The sequence below is a fragment of the Hyperoodon ampullatus genome (genome assembly GCF_949752795.1).
Source record: "Hyperoodon ampullatus genome assembly, chromosome: 4".
NCBI lineage: Eukaryota > Metazoa > Chordata > Mammalia > Artiodactyla > Ziphiidae > Hyperoodon > Hyperoodon ampullatus.
The window spans coordinates 116,577,475-116,594,392 of NC_136917.1; the positions used below are offsets into that span (position 1 = coordinate 116,577,475).

At 39.0% G+C, this 16,918-nt stretch overlaps 1 protein-coding gene across 1 annotated transcript in view; it reads left to right on the forward strand.

The window, feature by feature from the left end:
* Window positions 1-5,856: 5,856 nt before the first annotated feature.
* The window catches only part of ANKRD31 (ankyrin repeat domain 31), a gene marked incomplete at both ends in the record, with an annotated part of 136,274 nt that continues 125,212 nt past the window's right edge, over window positions 5,857-16,918 (forward strand). The window contains 2 exons of the mRNA XM_079702042.1: window positions 5,857-5,960; window positions 14,454-14,527. Coding sequence (XP_079558168.1) covers window positions 5,857-5,960; window positions 14,454-14,527 — 178 coding nt within the window. The remainder of the gene's footprint in view (window positions 5,961-14,453; window positions 14,528-16,918) is intronic.

A 16,918-nucleotide genomic window follows, 5' to 3' on the forward strand; every position in this document is an offset into this window, starting at 1 on the left:
TCATGATGCATAAATCTGACAAAGGCCTCATGTCCAGACTGTGTAAAGGACTCCTACAAACCAACAATAAAAATACAAACAGCCCAATTGACAAGTGGGCAAAAACTTTGCATAGAAACTTCACAAAAGGTACAAACAGTCAAAAAGCACATAGAAGGTGCTTAGTGTCCTTAGCCATTAGGGAAATGCAAATTAAAACCACAATGAGATACTATTTCAAGCCCACCAGAATGGGTAATACATAGGAGATTGACTATCAAATGTTGGTGAAGACATGGAGCAAAGGGAGCTTTCATACATGGCTGGTAGGAGTATAGAAAGGCAGTTTCTTATAAAGTTAAACATATACCCACCATATACCCCAACAATTGTACTCTTAGGTATTTACCTAAGAGAAATGAAAACATACATCCACAAAAAGACTTCAGTGAGAATATTACTAGCAGCCTCTCTATAATAGCCTCCAAAGTGGAAATAAATGTTTGTAAACAGGCGAATGGACTAAACAAATTTGGTATGTTCATACAGTGTAATAGTACTCAGCAATAAAGAGGAATGCATTGATATAAAGCACATCAGTGAATCTTAAAAACATTAAACCGGGCTTCCCTGATGGCGCAGTGGTTGAGAGTCTGCCTGCCGATGCAGGGGACACGGGTTCATGCCCGGGTCTGGGAGGATCCCACGTGCCGCTGAGTGGCTGGGCCCGTGAGCCGTGGCCGCTGAGCCTGTGCGTCCGGAGCCTGTGCTCCGCAACGGGAGAGGCCACAGCAGTGAGAGGCCCGCGTACCGCAAAAAAAAAAAAATAATAATAATAATAATAAAAACATTAAACCTACTAAAAGAATCCAGTTTAAAAAGATACATACAATATGATTCCATTTACATGAAAGGCTACTCTGTGGTGCTAGAGAAACTACATGATAGAAATCATAAAGTGTTTGCTTGGGGGTAGGTATTGAGGAAAGGGCAGAAGCAATGGAAATATTCTTTATCCTGTTTTAAGCAGTGGTTACCTGAGTGTGTGTGTGTGTGTGTGTGTATTCAATACCACTGAACTGCATCACTTTACTACATCAAAATTCTGATTAACCTTTCATGGCTGGCATTTTTGTGTCTTTCTACTTTGGCAGACCTGCTAATATATTAGTCTAAACTAGTTTACATGACTATTTCAGTTACACACAAAGAATATCCCATTACCATGTGTAAATTTGGCAATTTCGTGAGTCCAAAAATCAATTAAAATTTATTATTTTTTATGTATTAATCATTTATGTAAATTATACTTTTAAGATTTGAGCTTTTAAGATTACCATTTTTCCACTTACAACTCCGATTTTCCTGCTGTAGGTTGTGTATGCTGGTGTAAGAAATACAGAAACTTACAACAGTTAAAAAAAAATCCACCACACATTGAACTGAACACTAAGGTCCATATATGTCATTATATGCAAATTACTCCTTAATGAAGAGAAGCAATAAGAAACAGATTATACAGTTCTTCAGTAGCAGAGTCAGGGGGTGGCTTGGTATGCTTGATACCCTCATTTCTTCAATCCCCCTAAACAACCGCAAATAAACATACACTCTAAGAATCTTTAAAGGCTTGAATTTGCTGTGTAAGCAGCTAAGTGACAACTGTGTTTGCTATTCAAACACAACCTTTGTTGAAGTTTCATAGCTCTCACTTCAAAAAGATTATCACCCTGACACCTTTCCTATATGTAATTCCAGGGCTGTCATTGTTCAGCTTTTTGCTTTCCCACATTTTGCAGTTTTTGAGAAAGGGTCTCACATATACTGATTTTTCGGATTACATGCATATTCTCATTCATTTTTAAATTCACAAAATAGTTCTTATTTGTGAAAGACCATGCAAATAATTTGGGTTGATGGACGGCAATCTTTTTTTTTAAATCCAAATCTTTGAGAAAATGAATGTTCTTTTTGGAAAATGCATTTTAAAATACTCATCATAAAATACTCAGTGAAATACTTCATATACATTTATTTTGGGGGGAAATAAAGTAATAAGGTGAAAAGTGGGTTTACTCTCTTAGATATTCATGTTGTTATATTTATGATCAAGCAAATCTTCCATGAAAGACTCATCTCTTACAGTTCTGGGATCTAAAGTAACCTGGAAAAAATGCTATGAAGCTATATAGACAGGAAAAAATTTAAATTATAAAAGCCAAATATATTGTGTAACCACAAAAATCCTGAAGCTTCTTTTTCGAAATCCACACTTCCAAACAAGTCTCATTATAGTACACCTTGTACATACTCCACTGTCCTGCTTAGTGCCTGAGTCCTCATCTCACACCACTCTCCTCTGACTCCCCAACTTCCGGCACACAAGCCTCCTGGGATGTCTTAGGGCCTGTGCACTAATGTTCATTCTTTAAGTCTTAGGTCAAATGTCACCTCTTCAGAGAGGTGATCTCTGACCATGTTCTCTAATCAGAAGCCTCTTTATTTCTTTCAGGCACACATCACTCTCTGAATTATCTCACTTATTTATGTACTTGTTTGTTGTCTGCCTCATCCATTAGAAGGCGAGGCCAGTAAGGGAGGGGCCCTAATTCCCAGTCCTCCTTCAGGGCACTGAGCCTCACGAGCATTTGTGGTATAGCATATATGCTATTGGTATGATTTTGGAATTTTCCTTCCTAATGAAAATCTGAGGTGGCAAAGCCAGCCTTCTACTTTTAATTCACCTTTAAAACAAGTAAAGAATTCCCAAATAGAACTTTTTCTTGAAAGACTTAAAGCCTAAATGGAAATCAAGCAATGGAAATTTAATTATAGCTCTGAAGGATTACTTGGTTTCATTTTATAAATTTACTATACAATATTATTCCTCAAAGATTCAAATTTTGATATAATCTAACTTAATTGTATTCTGCCTCATATTCTTTAATTTTTTACAGATATTTGTTGGTTTAAAAAGAATATAATGCTCTTCTCAAGGTTTTCTGACTAATTCACTATGTGTTAGTATTTATATTAACAAGCAATCAATTTTCCTTTTTAACTGCTTGAATTTCTCCCCTATTCTTAGGGACTCTTTAAATCTAAAAGAGTTCCCATTCCCTCTTTTTTTACCCCATGATATTAAATTGTTGAAAGAAACCAGGTCATTTGTCCTATTGAATTTCCCACATTCTAGATTTGGTTAATTTTATCTTCCTGGTGTTAACACATTTCTCTGCTTTTCCACCTTCCCCCCTCATATAAATAACTGATAGTTAGATCTAGAGTCTTGATTAGATTCAGGTTTTAACTTTCGTGGAAGCTTAGAATACTTCATAGGTAGCACCATTTATTCCTACTGTATCATGCCTGGAGGAACATATTTGGTTGTCTCACTATTAGTGATATGTTAAGATTATCAGTGGATGTAATGTTGTCAGCCTGATCTACCTGTTACAAAATTCCCCATCAGCCTTTTACCTGGGAATTTAGGACTGTTTTAAACATGGAGGATATATAGGTGGAGAGGTGTAAAAAACACAAAGAGGTCTAGTTCTTTGCATATTTATTACTGTTCTGCCTCGTTTATAGAGTTGAGGTGAGGACTATTCAAATAAGTTTATTTTTTATTTTTTGTATATAAACTGTAGGTTAGTTTATTTTTATTGAAGTATAGTTGATTTATAATATTGTTAGTTTCAGGTGTACAGCAGCCTGATTCAGTTATACATATATATATGTTTTTTTTCAGATTCTTTTCTGTTGTAGGTTATTACAGGATATTGAATATAGTTCCTCGTGCTATACAGTAAATCCTTGTTGTTTATCCATTTTATGTATCACAGTGTGTATCTGTTCATCCCAGAATCCTAATTTACCCCCCCTTCCCCTTTGGTAACCGTAAGTTTGTTTTCTATGTCGATGAGTCTGTTTCTGTTTTGTAAATAAATTCATTTGTATTATTTTTCCACATATAAGTGATATATACTATTTGTCTTTCTCTGTCTGACTTACTTCACTTAGCGTGATATATTTTAGGTCCATCCATGATGCTGCAAATGGCAATACTTCAGTCTTTATGACTGAGTAATATTCCATCGTATATATATACACCACATCTTTATCCATTTATCTATGGATGGACACTTCAGTTGCTTCCATATCTTGGCTATTATAAATAGTGCTGCTATGAACATTGGGGTACATGACTCTTTTTAAATTAGAGTTTTTTGTCTTTTCCAGATATACGCCCAGGAGTGGGACAGCTGGATCATATGGTAGCTCTAGTTTTAGTTTTTTAAGGAACCTCCTCCACACTGTTTCCCATAGTGGCTGCACCAATTTACATTCCCATCAACAGTTGTAGGAGGGTTTCCTTTTCTCCACACCCAGAATCAAGTAAGTTTAAAAGACAACCACGAACCAAGTGTTTTAAACAGCAGTGGCTTAAATATGGTCTAAATAGTAAAGTGCACAGGGAACTCTGCTCAATACTCTGTAATAACATAAATGGGAAAAGAAATTGAAAAAGAACAGATACATGCATATGTATAACTGAATCACTTTGCTGTACACCTGAAACTAACACTGTTAATCAACTCTACTCCAATACAAAATAAAAATTTAAAAGAATAGTAAAATAATAATAAGTATGGCAAAGCCACTCCATGTACTGAAAAGCACAGTAAATTGAGGAGTCAGAAAACCCTAGTTTCTTCCATTTATTTGACAAACCATTAAAGACCCAATATGTGCTTGGACCCTGTAGATTCCGAAGTGAGTAGTAAAAATTTGCTATGCAAAAAGGGTCTGTCTTATTGGAATCTTCCTCTCACTTGGGAGGTGGAGCTCACTTGGCTTCGTTTCGAATGAGTCTGAATTAAAAACTTGCAAAGAGACTGAAATCCAATATGTAAGAATGTAGTCACTTCATTTAAAAATAATAATTGGTTACTGTGGGAGGCTTCTAGGCACCAATATTATTATAAAAAGTAATAAAGGGAAAATATAAGGCTTTTAACCTGCCTTTCCAACACAATCTGTATTCCAGCGTAACCAAAGAGTTGAGGAAAAAACAGAAATATAAAACATACCAGTTAGATCATCTAAAAACTTCTGATTAACATTTTTGTTTTGCTTACCTCAGGGGGACTCTTGGGGAAGGGATGTCAAAGGGATTAAGGAGAAAGGCAGCACTTGGCGGACTCAAAAACACTCTTCGGGGCTAAGGCCACATTCTGGCTTCAGAAAACTCTAGCAGAGCTGACAGTTCTTTCCGGGTCTGGGTCTCACAAGCCCGAGATGAGCTGTACGGCACATGACCCAGCTCTCCCTCGCTGCCGGTAGCGTTAGGCGGGCTCGGGCTCCAGTCTGTCTGGGGCAACGCTTCCTTTCCGATCCCCGCGGCCGCAGCTCTAGTCCCCCCACCGCCCAGCCACAAAGCAAAAGTGCGGAAGGCGGGTGTAGTAGCCGGCCACGCCCCAGACCGCCGGGAAAACCTGGGCCCGCGGGCCCACGCCCGGCCACTTCGGGCCACTTCCGGCCACGGGAGCGGAGGGGCGGGGGCCGACGTGCGGGGGCGGGGACGGCGTGTGGGGGCGGGGCCGACTGCGGCGCGCGGGTCAGACGAGCGGCGCGCGGCTCCCCCTGCCGGCGGCGTGGGGTCAGGCCTCCGCGCTGGCCCGCCTTCCCACGACGCCCTTCGGCCCCGCCGTGTGTACCCGCGTAGCGCACCGGGCTCCCGCCACCAGTTTTGTTCTGAATTCACAATTTCTCCTGGCCCTCAGAGCAAATTAAAAATTTATTTTTATTTTTATTTTTTGGGGAATGGAGGAGTTAGAGAAAGAGGATAAAAAAGACTTCGAGTGCGAGGCGGAGATGGAGGAAGGTGCCCAGGCCCCAGACTGGGACAGTGATGAAACGGTGATCGAGGCATCGGTGACGGAGAGCGACGAGGAAGAAGAGGAGTTGCCCTGGAGAAGGTGACCGCCGTCGGGCCTGGGTTCTGGCGGCGGGTGGCCCTCTGAGGGTTGAGGAGAAGTTGTTACCAGCCGAACGTCTGCGTGCGGGCGGGAGTCGGGCCTTGTGGGGCAGCCAGGCCTGAGCTCAGAATTTCGTAGATAAAGAAGACCGCAACTGCCCCCCAGCCCTTCCCCAACTTAGGACCGAATGAGCTGTATAGCAGGTGGCTTTCTGACATTTTTTAAAAGCCTTCTTTCTTAGCCTGGGGCTTTTTTGCGTAGGCAAAACAGTCTTGGGTCTAAACCCCTCAAGTGCATTTTGCTTCCAGCGACTCGTAGCTCAGGTCCAGGAGACGGTTAGTATACTTTCTCTCAGGAAGAGAATGTGTGACGGGGGAACTGGTTACTACCAAACTGGAAACGGATAGTTTTATAAGAATCAAGGGAAGATGGTAGTTCCGTTCATCAAAACATATCTAGTTCCCCGTGCTGGACACAGGGAGAAGATAAAAGAGATGAGGCCACTGACTCTGAGAAACCTACAGGCCAGGAAAGACGTAAACAGATCATTTCAGTGTAATGTGAGAAGTCAGGGTAGGAAGGATACCCGGACTGGTTTAGGAGCCCAGAGGGATGCTTACCTCAACCTGGGTGGTCATCAGAGTTTGCCAGGGTTGACTTCTGGGTAGAGGCTCGAAGGTGGGTAGGAATTTGTCAGATGAAGGAGAGGAGGTTTTCAGGAACTGCGTGCATGGGTAAAGGTGTAGTGGTGGGACATAACATTGTGTTACGTGTGTTGGAATGTGCAAACAGTTGGGTGTTACTGAAGTGTTAAATGGTGAGATGGGTGTGGTGAAAGATGAGCCTGGAGAGGAAGGTACAGTAAGGTCACGTGAGGCCTCTTATAGCCTGTGTGTGTCCTGGTAGGGAGCTTGTAAGATGTTAAGTGGAGGAGCAGCATAATCAGATTTTCATTCACTCGGGCAAGCCCTAGACTAGGGCTTTGCAAATTTTTTATTTTTATTTTTTTGCGGTACGCGGGCCTCTCACTGCGTGGCCTCCCCCGTTGCGGAGCACAGGCTCTGGACGCGCAGGCTCAGCGGCCATGGCTCACGGGCCCAGCCACTCCGCGGCATGTGGGACCTTCCAGGACCGGGGCACGAACCCGTGTCCCCTGCATCGGCAGGCGGACTCTCAACCACTGCACCACCAGGGAAGCCCGGGCTTTGCAAATTTTAATGAAAGTTATGAATTTCTTATAAATCACTTCAGAATCCTGTTACAAGGTGGATTCCAACTCAGGAGTTCTAGGCTGGGGTTTGAGATTCTGCATTTCTAGCAAGCGTCCAGGTTAAAGTTGGTACTATTAGATCAGGGATCACCTTTTGCAAAGCAAGGCTATAGGGGTTAGCTGTGGGATCAAAGTAGTAACAGACTGGGAGGATGAGAGCTCAGCTAGGCAGAAACAGTGGGAATAGAGGGAAAAGGACAAATCTGAGAAGTCTTTAGAAAGTAAATTTGGCCGCAGATGGTGATTGATGAGATATGGAGGATGAGGGCAGGGCAGCAGTAAAGGGTGATATCCAGATTTTTGGCCCTTTTATATATAGAAACGGTAATATTTGCTCTTATTGGTGTACAGGGACCATTTTGACTGGTACCTGGAGTCTTATAACAACCACTACACTCAAGATCCAGAACAGTTCTGTTATGCCAAAAAAACAAAAAAAAACCTCCTTCGTGCTGCCCTGTCCCTTGTAGTCAAGCCCCTCCCTCCCCATTTAAATCACTATTTCCATTTGTGTGATATATCATCTTTTTTAATCTGTCTGCTTTCATTTCCCCCACTGTCTTTCATTTTCAGCAGTTTGATTATGATGTTTCTGGTAATGATTTTATTTGTGTTTTTCCTGTTTGGGGTTCACTGCTTCTCAAATCTATAAACATATCTTTCACCAAACTTCGGAAGTTTTCTGTCATGATTTCTTCGTATATATTTTTATGTACCAATCTTTTTCTCCTCTCTTTCTGGGGTTTTAAATGACATGACTGGTAGACCTTTTGATAGTGTCCAGATCCTTGAGGCTCTAATAATTTTTTTCGATTTTTTCTCTCTTAGTTCTTCAGACTGTATAATTTCTATTGCTTTATCTTAAGATTCACTTAGTTTTTCCTGTCTCATCTCCATTCTGTTGTTGAGACCATCCAGTGAATTTTTAATTTCAGATATTGTAATTATATCTCCTAAATTTTCCATCAGATTCTCTTTTACAGTTTTTATTTCTCTGTTGAGAACTTCATTGTTTTCATCCATTGATAAATGTTCACCTTTATATAATAGAGAATTATTATAATAGCTGCTTTAAGGTCTTTGTCTTGTAATTCCAACATCTGGGCTTGGGAGGTTGGGGCATTGGCATCTGTTATTTTTTCTCTCAAGAATTAGTCAGATTTTCCTTTTCTTTGCATGTTGAGTAATTCTGGATTATATCCTGTATATTTTGAACGTTATGTTTTGGACTCTTGTTCCTGTTAAAATCCTCTAGAGGGAGTTGATTTTTGTTTGTTGTAACAGGCAGTCAATCTGATTAGGTTCTGACTGCATGTTCCGTTTTTGCCTTCTGTGGGTGGTAGTTACATCAGTCCAATTTTCAAAGCCTTTACTATTTGAGTAAAGCCTTTACTTTACTGTTTGAGTCTGTCTGACTTATGTGCCACTCAGGGATTAATCTGGATTTGGACAGTAGTTAATATCATAGTTCAGTTCTCTAAGCCTTTGTTACACTTTTCTGAATCTGCTCTGCATGTGGACAGCTCAGGGTTGAGCCTCACACTTATGTTGGATCATATACAGAAGTAGGTGATTCCCCTTCCTGCTCTCTTTTCTCCAGGATTCTCATGCACCCTTCCCTCCCCATGCCCACATGTTGATTCGTATGACCAGAAAGATGGATTTCTTTCATTGTTAGTCTTCTCGCTGTAGAGTAGTTCCCTGCAGTTGGGCCCACCTTCAGGGCAAAGTGAAAGAAAAAGTGAAGAAAATAAAAGAGGTTCTTTTCATACTCTTGGAAGTATGGTTCCTCTAGTAGGAGAGAGACAGGTTTTCTCTTCAGTTTTAAGTGCCCAAGCTACCATGATTGGTAGCAGTATAGCTCTGAAGCTAAAGAGAGAAAAGAAGAAAACTCAGGCACATTCCCCTCACACCTTCCGGCATTCAGGGATCTCTTTCCCTAGTTCTCTGGTACAGATAGGAGAGGTTTCTTCTGGAGTTTTTGCTGTCTGTGTCCACTGTACACTTCTAGGTTTAGGCCTAGGATCAAAGCTGGAGACAAAAAAAAGAAAAAAGGAGCAAAGAACAAAACAAAAAAACCAAGCAAACCAAGAGACTCACCTACTCCAGAGTTGTTATTTAGATTTCAATTTCAGCCCCCAGTCTACCTGCTATTGTTTACTTTTCAGATTGCTCAGGTAGCTTTTAAAAAAAAATTCTACCAGAGTTTTTATTTTTTTTATAGATGGCACTGTCTTTTTTTTTTTTAATATTTATTTATTTATTTATTTGGTAGCACTGGGTCTTAGTTGCAGCAGGCAGCCTCCTTAGTTGTGGCTCGCGGGCTCCTTATTTGCGGCACATGGGCTCCTTAGTTGTGGCAGGCGAGCTCCTTAGTGGCAAGTGGGCTCCTTAGTTGCAGCTCACTGGCTCCTTAGTTGTGGCATGCAAACTCTTAGTTGTGGCATGCATGTGAGATCTAGTTCCCTGACCAGGGATCAAACCCGGGCCCCCTGCATTGGGAGCATGGAGTCTTAACCACTGCACCACCAGGGAAGTCCCATCTACCAGAGTTTTTAGTTGTAATGAGTGGAGAACTAGGCTATAGATGGCTTACTCTATCTTGATTGACCAGTCTTTTTTTTCCCCCTAATTCATTTTTAAATGTTTCTCTGCAGTGCCATAGAAACATCATTCTTTCAGATCTCATAGCTCAAGTTTAAAAATTAGTGTTCTTTTTATTGGTATGGAAATACAAAGTCTAAGCATTGCTGGAGCTGAATACCATTGCTTCCCTCCCACCCATCTTCTTTGCTTACTTATATGCAGTTTATTCTGTTTTTCATTCACAAGCTCTCAACTTTGACTGGAATGAGGAGCACAGGTCCTAGTAGAGCAGAGACCCCCCCAACAGGTAAAATGTTATACATGAATAATCCTTAAATGTTGCAGCTATTGAGGTGCTTTTGCTAAGATCTGAGAAGGGGTTTGATGACCACTGGGATTAGATAAAGCAAGGCTTTCAAAGAATGAGGATGCCAGGTGTTAACTGTGCCTGAAAAGTACTCTGAGGACCTGGACTTGGTCCTAGCCCTCTTGAAACTGTAAAATGCATCCAGTCCCTTTTTTGGCTTGGTAAGTGTTGCTACTAATCTGTGAGAATTCAAGTTGCTGATTAGTGAGGTTTTGTTTGCTTGTGATTTGTTTACTAAGAGGCAGGATTCATTTTTCTTATATGTGCCCTGGGAACCTTTTACCAATCCTTAATTTCTGTCCCAGCCTCCCGTAAATGTGAACTGCTCAATAACATTAAGGGCTATATCGCAAACTAATCCTGTTCAATACATTTAAACAGAACCACCTTATAAGATAGTTCATTATTACCTGAATTTAGGTATATGTTCAGGTCAAATCACGTCCTCTGGACATTATAAGTGCATATAGTAAAAGGCTAATTGAACATAATTACCCTGCAAGATGAGTGTTAATTCTTTCCCTTAAGATAAACTAACACTATTTTCATGTGAATTGTCTAGATGGAAAATGCCTGTTTTAGAGGATACAGTTGCAGAAGGGAAAAATAGCAAAATACAAGGAGACAAAGAATTAATAATCACATTAAATTAGCTAAAGAAAGCAATATTTTTGGTCAGGATATATGGCAAATAGGGGCTCCTCTAATGATTAAAACAGAATGGTGCCGAGTACTATTCTTAAAACTGGTAAACGGAGAGAAGAGAAGAGACAGAGTGAGATTAGCTTCAGTAGTGGGCATCAGTCCCCCGTGGCCAGCAGTCACTCTCTGCAGCTGACGCATGGCCATTGGCCTGCCCACACCCCTCTTGTGCCACAGAACAAAGGACTTCATCCTTTCCCCACAGAGGATAGACAGAGCAGTGGGGTTGGCCAGGTACCATATGACACACACGTTTAAACAGAACGAAGGAGTACACACTGAGTCTAAACAGGGAAAGGGATTCCCATACAAGGTGGTAAGTCCAGTACAGGCTGGGAGGACTCTATCTTTTAGTAAGAAGGTGTGCCAGACCCAAGGCCTAGCAGGGGTTGAAAGACTGTATGCACAAGACTGCCTTTCTCAGCACATTCTTTGTTATCTCCTGTAGGAAGTACACACATTGCCTCCCCAAATTGAACTCGAATCAGATCAAACCTCTATATATAATAACCAGTTTACAGGAAATATGCAGGACAGAGGAACATGTTAAATGACATGCAGTCTTCAAATCCAAAATGTGGGAAACTCTATAGGAAAAACAACTCAGTTTCTTCAACAAATAAATTGTAAGGGGCAGGGAAGGGGATAACTTACAGATTTTAAAAGAGAATTAAGAGTCATACAACCAAATGCAATGTGTGCATCTTGTTTGGAGCCTGATATGAACAAAACAACTGTAAAAAGAGACAGGGAAATCTGACTACAATCTGTTTATTAGTTTACGTTGCTGTGTAACAGCTTACTCCAAAACTTACTAGCATCTTAAAACAATAAACATACTGTGTAGTTTCTGTGGTTCAGGAATCCAGGAGTGGCTTAACTGGATCATCAGCTTCAAGGACTCAGAAGGCTGCATTCATCTCCAGCCTTCATGAGAAAGATCTTCTTCCCAAATGGTGGCTGTAAGATTCAGTTCCTTTTCTGGCTATTGAACTGAGTCCTTAGTTCCTCTTTGACTGTTGACTGGGGGCCTCCCTTAGTTTCTTGCTACATAGGCTTCTGCAAATGGCTTTCACAACATGGCAAGCTGGCTTCCATGAGAGGGAAGAAGCAAGAGAATAAGAGAGTAAGATGGAAGCCACTATCTTTTCGTAACCTAATCTCAGAAGGAACATCTCAACCTATTTGCTCTATTTTGTTCGTTCGGAGAGTCACTGGATCCAGTCCGTACTCAGGGATAAATACCATACACAAGGGCATAAATACCAGGAGCCATTATAGAGGCTGCTTACTACGGACTGTAAATTTAATAATATTAAGGAGTTATTGACTTTTTTTTAGGTATGAAATTTTGGCTGTTTTTTTAAAGGTGTGATTATTACGGTTACATTTGAAGAGTCCTTATATTTTAAAGTTGAATACTGAAATATTTCCAGATGAAATGGAATAAGATGTCCAGGATTTGCTTTAAAAATAATCCAGTGGGAGACTCGCAGCAGGTAGAGAGGATGGCAGAGGGATCATAGAGGACGCAAGATCGGCTGTGTACTGATAATTGTTGCACCTAGACGATGAGTATACTATTGTCTCTGTTATTTGTTGATGTTTGTAATTTTCCATAAAAAAAGTAAAAAGCAAAATGAATAAGTAAATAAACCAAAAAACCCCTAGTTCCAAATCATATATTTATGCCTTAGTACATTGTTACATTCCTGGATTCTGGCAAGATTTTAAAACTTTTTTTTTTATTGTGGTAAGATATATATAAAAACATAGAATTTATCATTTTAACCATTTTTAAGTGTATAATTCAATGGCATTAAGTATATTCACATTGTTGTACAACTATCACTACTAGTTATCTCCAGAATTTTTTCATCTTCCCAGGCTGACACTCTGTGTACCCTTTAAATAATAGCTCCCCATTCTTTCATGCCTTCAGCCTCTGGCAACTACCATTCTACTTTCTATGAATCTGACTCCTCTAGATACCTCATGTAAGTGGAATTATATCATTTTTGTTCTTTTGTGTCTGGCTTATTTCACTTAGTATGATATTTCTAAGGTCTATCCATGTTGTAGCATGTATCAGTAGTTCCTTCGTTTTTAAGGATGAAAAATATTCCACTGTATGTCTGTACCACATTTTGTTTATCCACTCATCTGTCGATGGATACTTGTCAATTCCACCTTTTAGCTATTGTGAATAATGTTTCTATGAACATGGGTGTACAAGTTAGGTCCCTGCTTTCAGTTATTTTGTGTACATACCCAGAAATGGAATTACTGGATCAAATGGTAGTTCTATGTCTAATTTTTGAGGAACCACCAAACTGTTTTTCACAGTGGCTGTACCATTTTACATTTCCAGTAGAATGTACAAGAGTTCCAGTTTCTCTATATCCTTGCCACACTTGTTATTTTCTGTTTTTTGTTTTGTTTTTTGGTTGGTGTGAAGTGGTATCTCATTGTGGTTTTGATTTACGTTTCCCTAATGTTTAGTATTGTTGAGCATCTTTTCATGTACTTACTGGCTATTTGTATACTCTCTTTGGAGAAATGTCTATTCAAGTCCTTTGCCTGTTTTTTCATTCTTTAAAGGTTTTTTAAGCAGAAGAAATAAACACTTAGGTCTGCCTAGTAGCATACTCACCATGCTATATCATTGCTATTTGTATCCCTCGCCAGATTTGAAGCTTCTTGAGACCAAGAACTGTCTTCTCTCTTTACCTTGGTGCTGCCAAGAGCATAGTCAGAAGTGAATCCAAAGGTTAAAGTTCTGTAATTGTATGTTCTGAAAATATACACTCAGATTTAACCCTGGGATTTTAATCTTAAATTCTCTGTGGTGGGCTTCCCTGGTGGCGCAGTGGTTGAGAGTCCACCTGCCAATGCAGGGTACATGGGTTCGTGCCCCGGTCTGGGAAGATCCCACATGCTGCGGAGCGGCTGGGCCCGTGAGCCATGGCCGCTGAGCCTGCGGGTCCGGAGCCTGTGCTCCGCAACGGGAGAGGCCACAATAGTGAGAGGCCCGCGTACCGCAAAAAAAAAAAAAAAAATTCTCTGTGGTATAGAGAAAGGTGAAGGAAAAAACCCAACAGCACTGGTCCTTCAGATAATCTCCTCATTTCACTTCTGTTCAAAAACTATATTGATATTTGTCCCTTACTCCAAAATATCCAAAAATAACAATATTTATAAAAATGAACAGGACCATATGAATAAGTCTTTATTTTTCATCTTGGATAAGTTTTAAATTAAAGGCTACATTTCTGAAAAAAATACTTTGATATAGAATATTAATAGTGGTGTAACTAAGAATTTTAACAAATTAATTATAATTTTTATGAGTAGTTTACATTGAACCATGTTAAAAGTTTATCCACTTAATCATTTTGCAGTATATGCAATATATCATCATATTGTACACCTTAAACTTGCATAATGTTGTATGTCAATTGTATTTCGATAAAGCTGGAAAAAATTTTCTAAAAGATGACAGTTGATTTGTTAGTCTTTGTTTAGGAAACATCATAACATCTGTACCTTCTTTTCTTATGTTTGAAAGGTTGATCTTTAATCAAGACACATCTCTTAGATCTGAGTTCAGTCTCCATCCTGGTATAAGTAGAACACGCAAAGGTGAGAAATAATTCTTTTCTCTAAGTAGTTCCTTTAATTTTCCAAGTATTATTCCATTAACTTCTTTTATATTTAGTCTTATTCTTTAACTTTACACGGAGTTAGTTTCTTACAGGCATCTGTAATAGACCTTAAAATCTGTTATTTTATAAGGATAGCAGTGGGGATTGTAACTTCTGGAAGATGTTTATGACTCTTAGAGAGGGCTTCCGAGTTGTGGAAGTGGCACTCGAATAGCAATTCTCCCCCCAAAATCTCCTGCTTAACCCTGAACTTTCCTATTTGCAAAAATAAATAATACTTTTTAATAATCAGTCTGGTTCTTTCTGACTAAAATTAAGGTACAAATATCCTTGGTATATATATTTTTAAAAAGAGCCTTTCACTTACAAATTCTCCAAACCTCCTAAGTCCACTTCTAGATCAATTTAAGCACTTCTGGAAAAATCTATCACTAATTGTTACAGTTCAGAAACATCAAATCTGCAGTAGCTGTTCAAATTGTAGGTTATTTCCTTTTATGATTTCTTCCTGTGAGCCATTTTTTATTGGAGGATGTCTGGAAATAGGTGTAGAATGGAAGGAAAATCTCCTAAACATCATGAAAATCTTCTTGTGTGTATACACTTGTCCCTTGGTATCGATGGAGGATTGATTCCAGGAACCCCTGTTTACACCCGGATCCTCAGATTCTCAAGTCCCATAGTTGGTCCTCCCTATCTGTGGATTGAACATCCACAAATTCCACCAGCTGCAGATTGTAAACATAGTACATGATATGGTCTGTGGTTGGTGGAATCTGTGGACGCCATACCCATGGATATGGAGGGCCAAATGTATGTCTATTAAAAAAAATCCTCGTTTAAGTGGATCTGCGTAGTTCAAGCCCACTGTAGTTCACAAAGTCTTCACTGTACTTCCTCTCACCTGATACCCCGGTGGCAAATTACAGTTTCATCTTGGAGTAGTTTTTCCTACATGTAATCAGAAGGGATAGTGTGTAATATTGGTCTCCAGAATGTGTTCTTATGATATATAAAATGACACTAGGAAGAAGTTAGAGATCTGTTTCAATATTCCAACCAAGTTTTTTCCCTTCCCTTCCCTTCCCTTCCTCAAATGGATAGACCTTAATTATTTTTGCTAATTTTTAAAAGTATAAAATATTTTTTAAATGTAAAATTATATAATGTAGAAAGTGAAAGATCCCATCCCCTCCTCTTCCCTGTGATTCCACTCCCAACAATTGGCAGTGTTTAGTATTTGTGTTTCTTTCTAGACTTTTGCATACCAATATATGTATATTTTTTCGTAATTAGTATTGCACTACATGTATTATTTCTTTGTTATATTGATCTACCTCAGCTTGTTAAATTGCTACTTTTATTCCATTGTATGAATGTACCCTTATATAATGATTTGATTATGTTTGATGTTTCTCAGTATTATATCTTTGCCTACTTTTCTGATTATTTCCTTAGAGTAACTAGCTAAAGTTAGATTTGCTTTAAAGGATGAGCACATGTCAGACCTTGACATATATTGCCCCCTAAAATAGATGACTTTTTCCCTCTAGATCCAACACAGGACATATGCAATCTTTGCCAAACTGGTGAATAAAACATATCTGATTATTTTAATTTGCATTTTTGAAGAATACCAAGGCTAGGCATATTTTAATATCGACCATTTATAGTTTTTGTGTGTGTGTGAATTGCCTTAATGTCTCTTAATCTCATTTTATTGTTAATTTATTAGAGCATTTTATATATTAAAGGTAGCAAAACTGTCGTATGTACATTGTAAATAGTTTTACCCAGTTTCCTAGTTATCATTTAATGTTATTCATGATATCTTTTGTAGTACAGAAATTAAAAATTTTTATATAGTAAAATCTGTCAGTCTTTTCTTTAAAGGTTTCTTTTTTCAAGCTTAGAAATATTTTACCTATCTCAAGACCATAAAAATATTTTCTTTATCTTTTTTCCATTTATTATATTTATTGTTTTTACTTTTATGTCTTTAATATTTTTAGAATAATTTAGCATATGGAGGGTAGGTAGGGTAGGTCTCTAACTTCATTTTTTTCAAATGATTAACTACTTGCCCCAGTATTATTTATTGAATGTCATCTTGTTGCCACTGTTTAAAATACCATTATTGTTATATATTAAATTCCCAAATATATTATAGGTCTGTTTCCCACTTTTTGTTTTGTTTCACTGATATATTTGATTATTTCTACTTCTGTGCCATCACTACATTATTTTATCCACCTTAGATTTTAGTACATTTCTGTATCTTGGAGGGAACATATTCTCCTACACCCAGTAGTTGGCTGCAGCGTACATCCTAAGCTTCTTTGGTACAAACAGCAAGCTCTTTGGTACA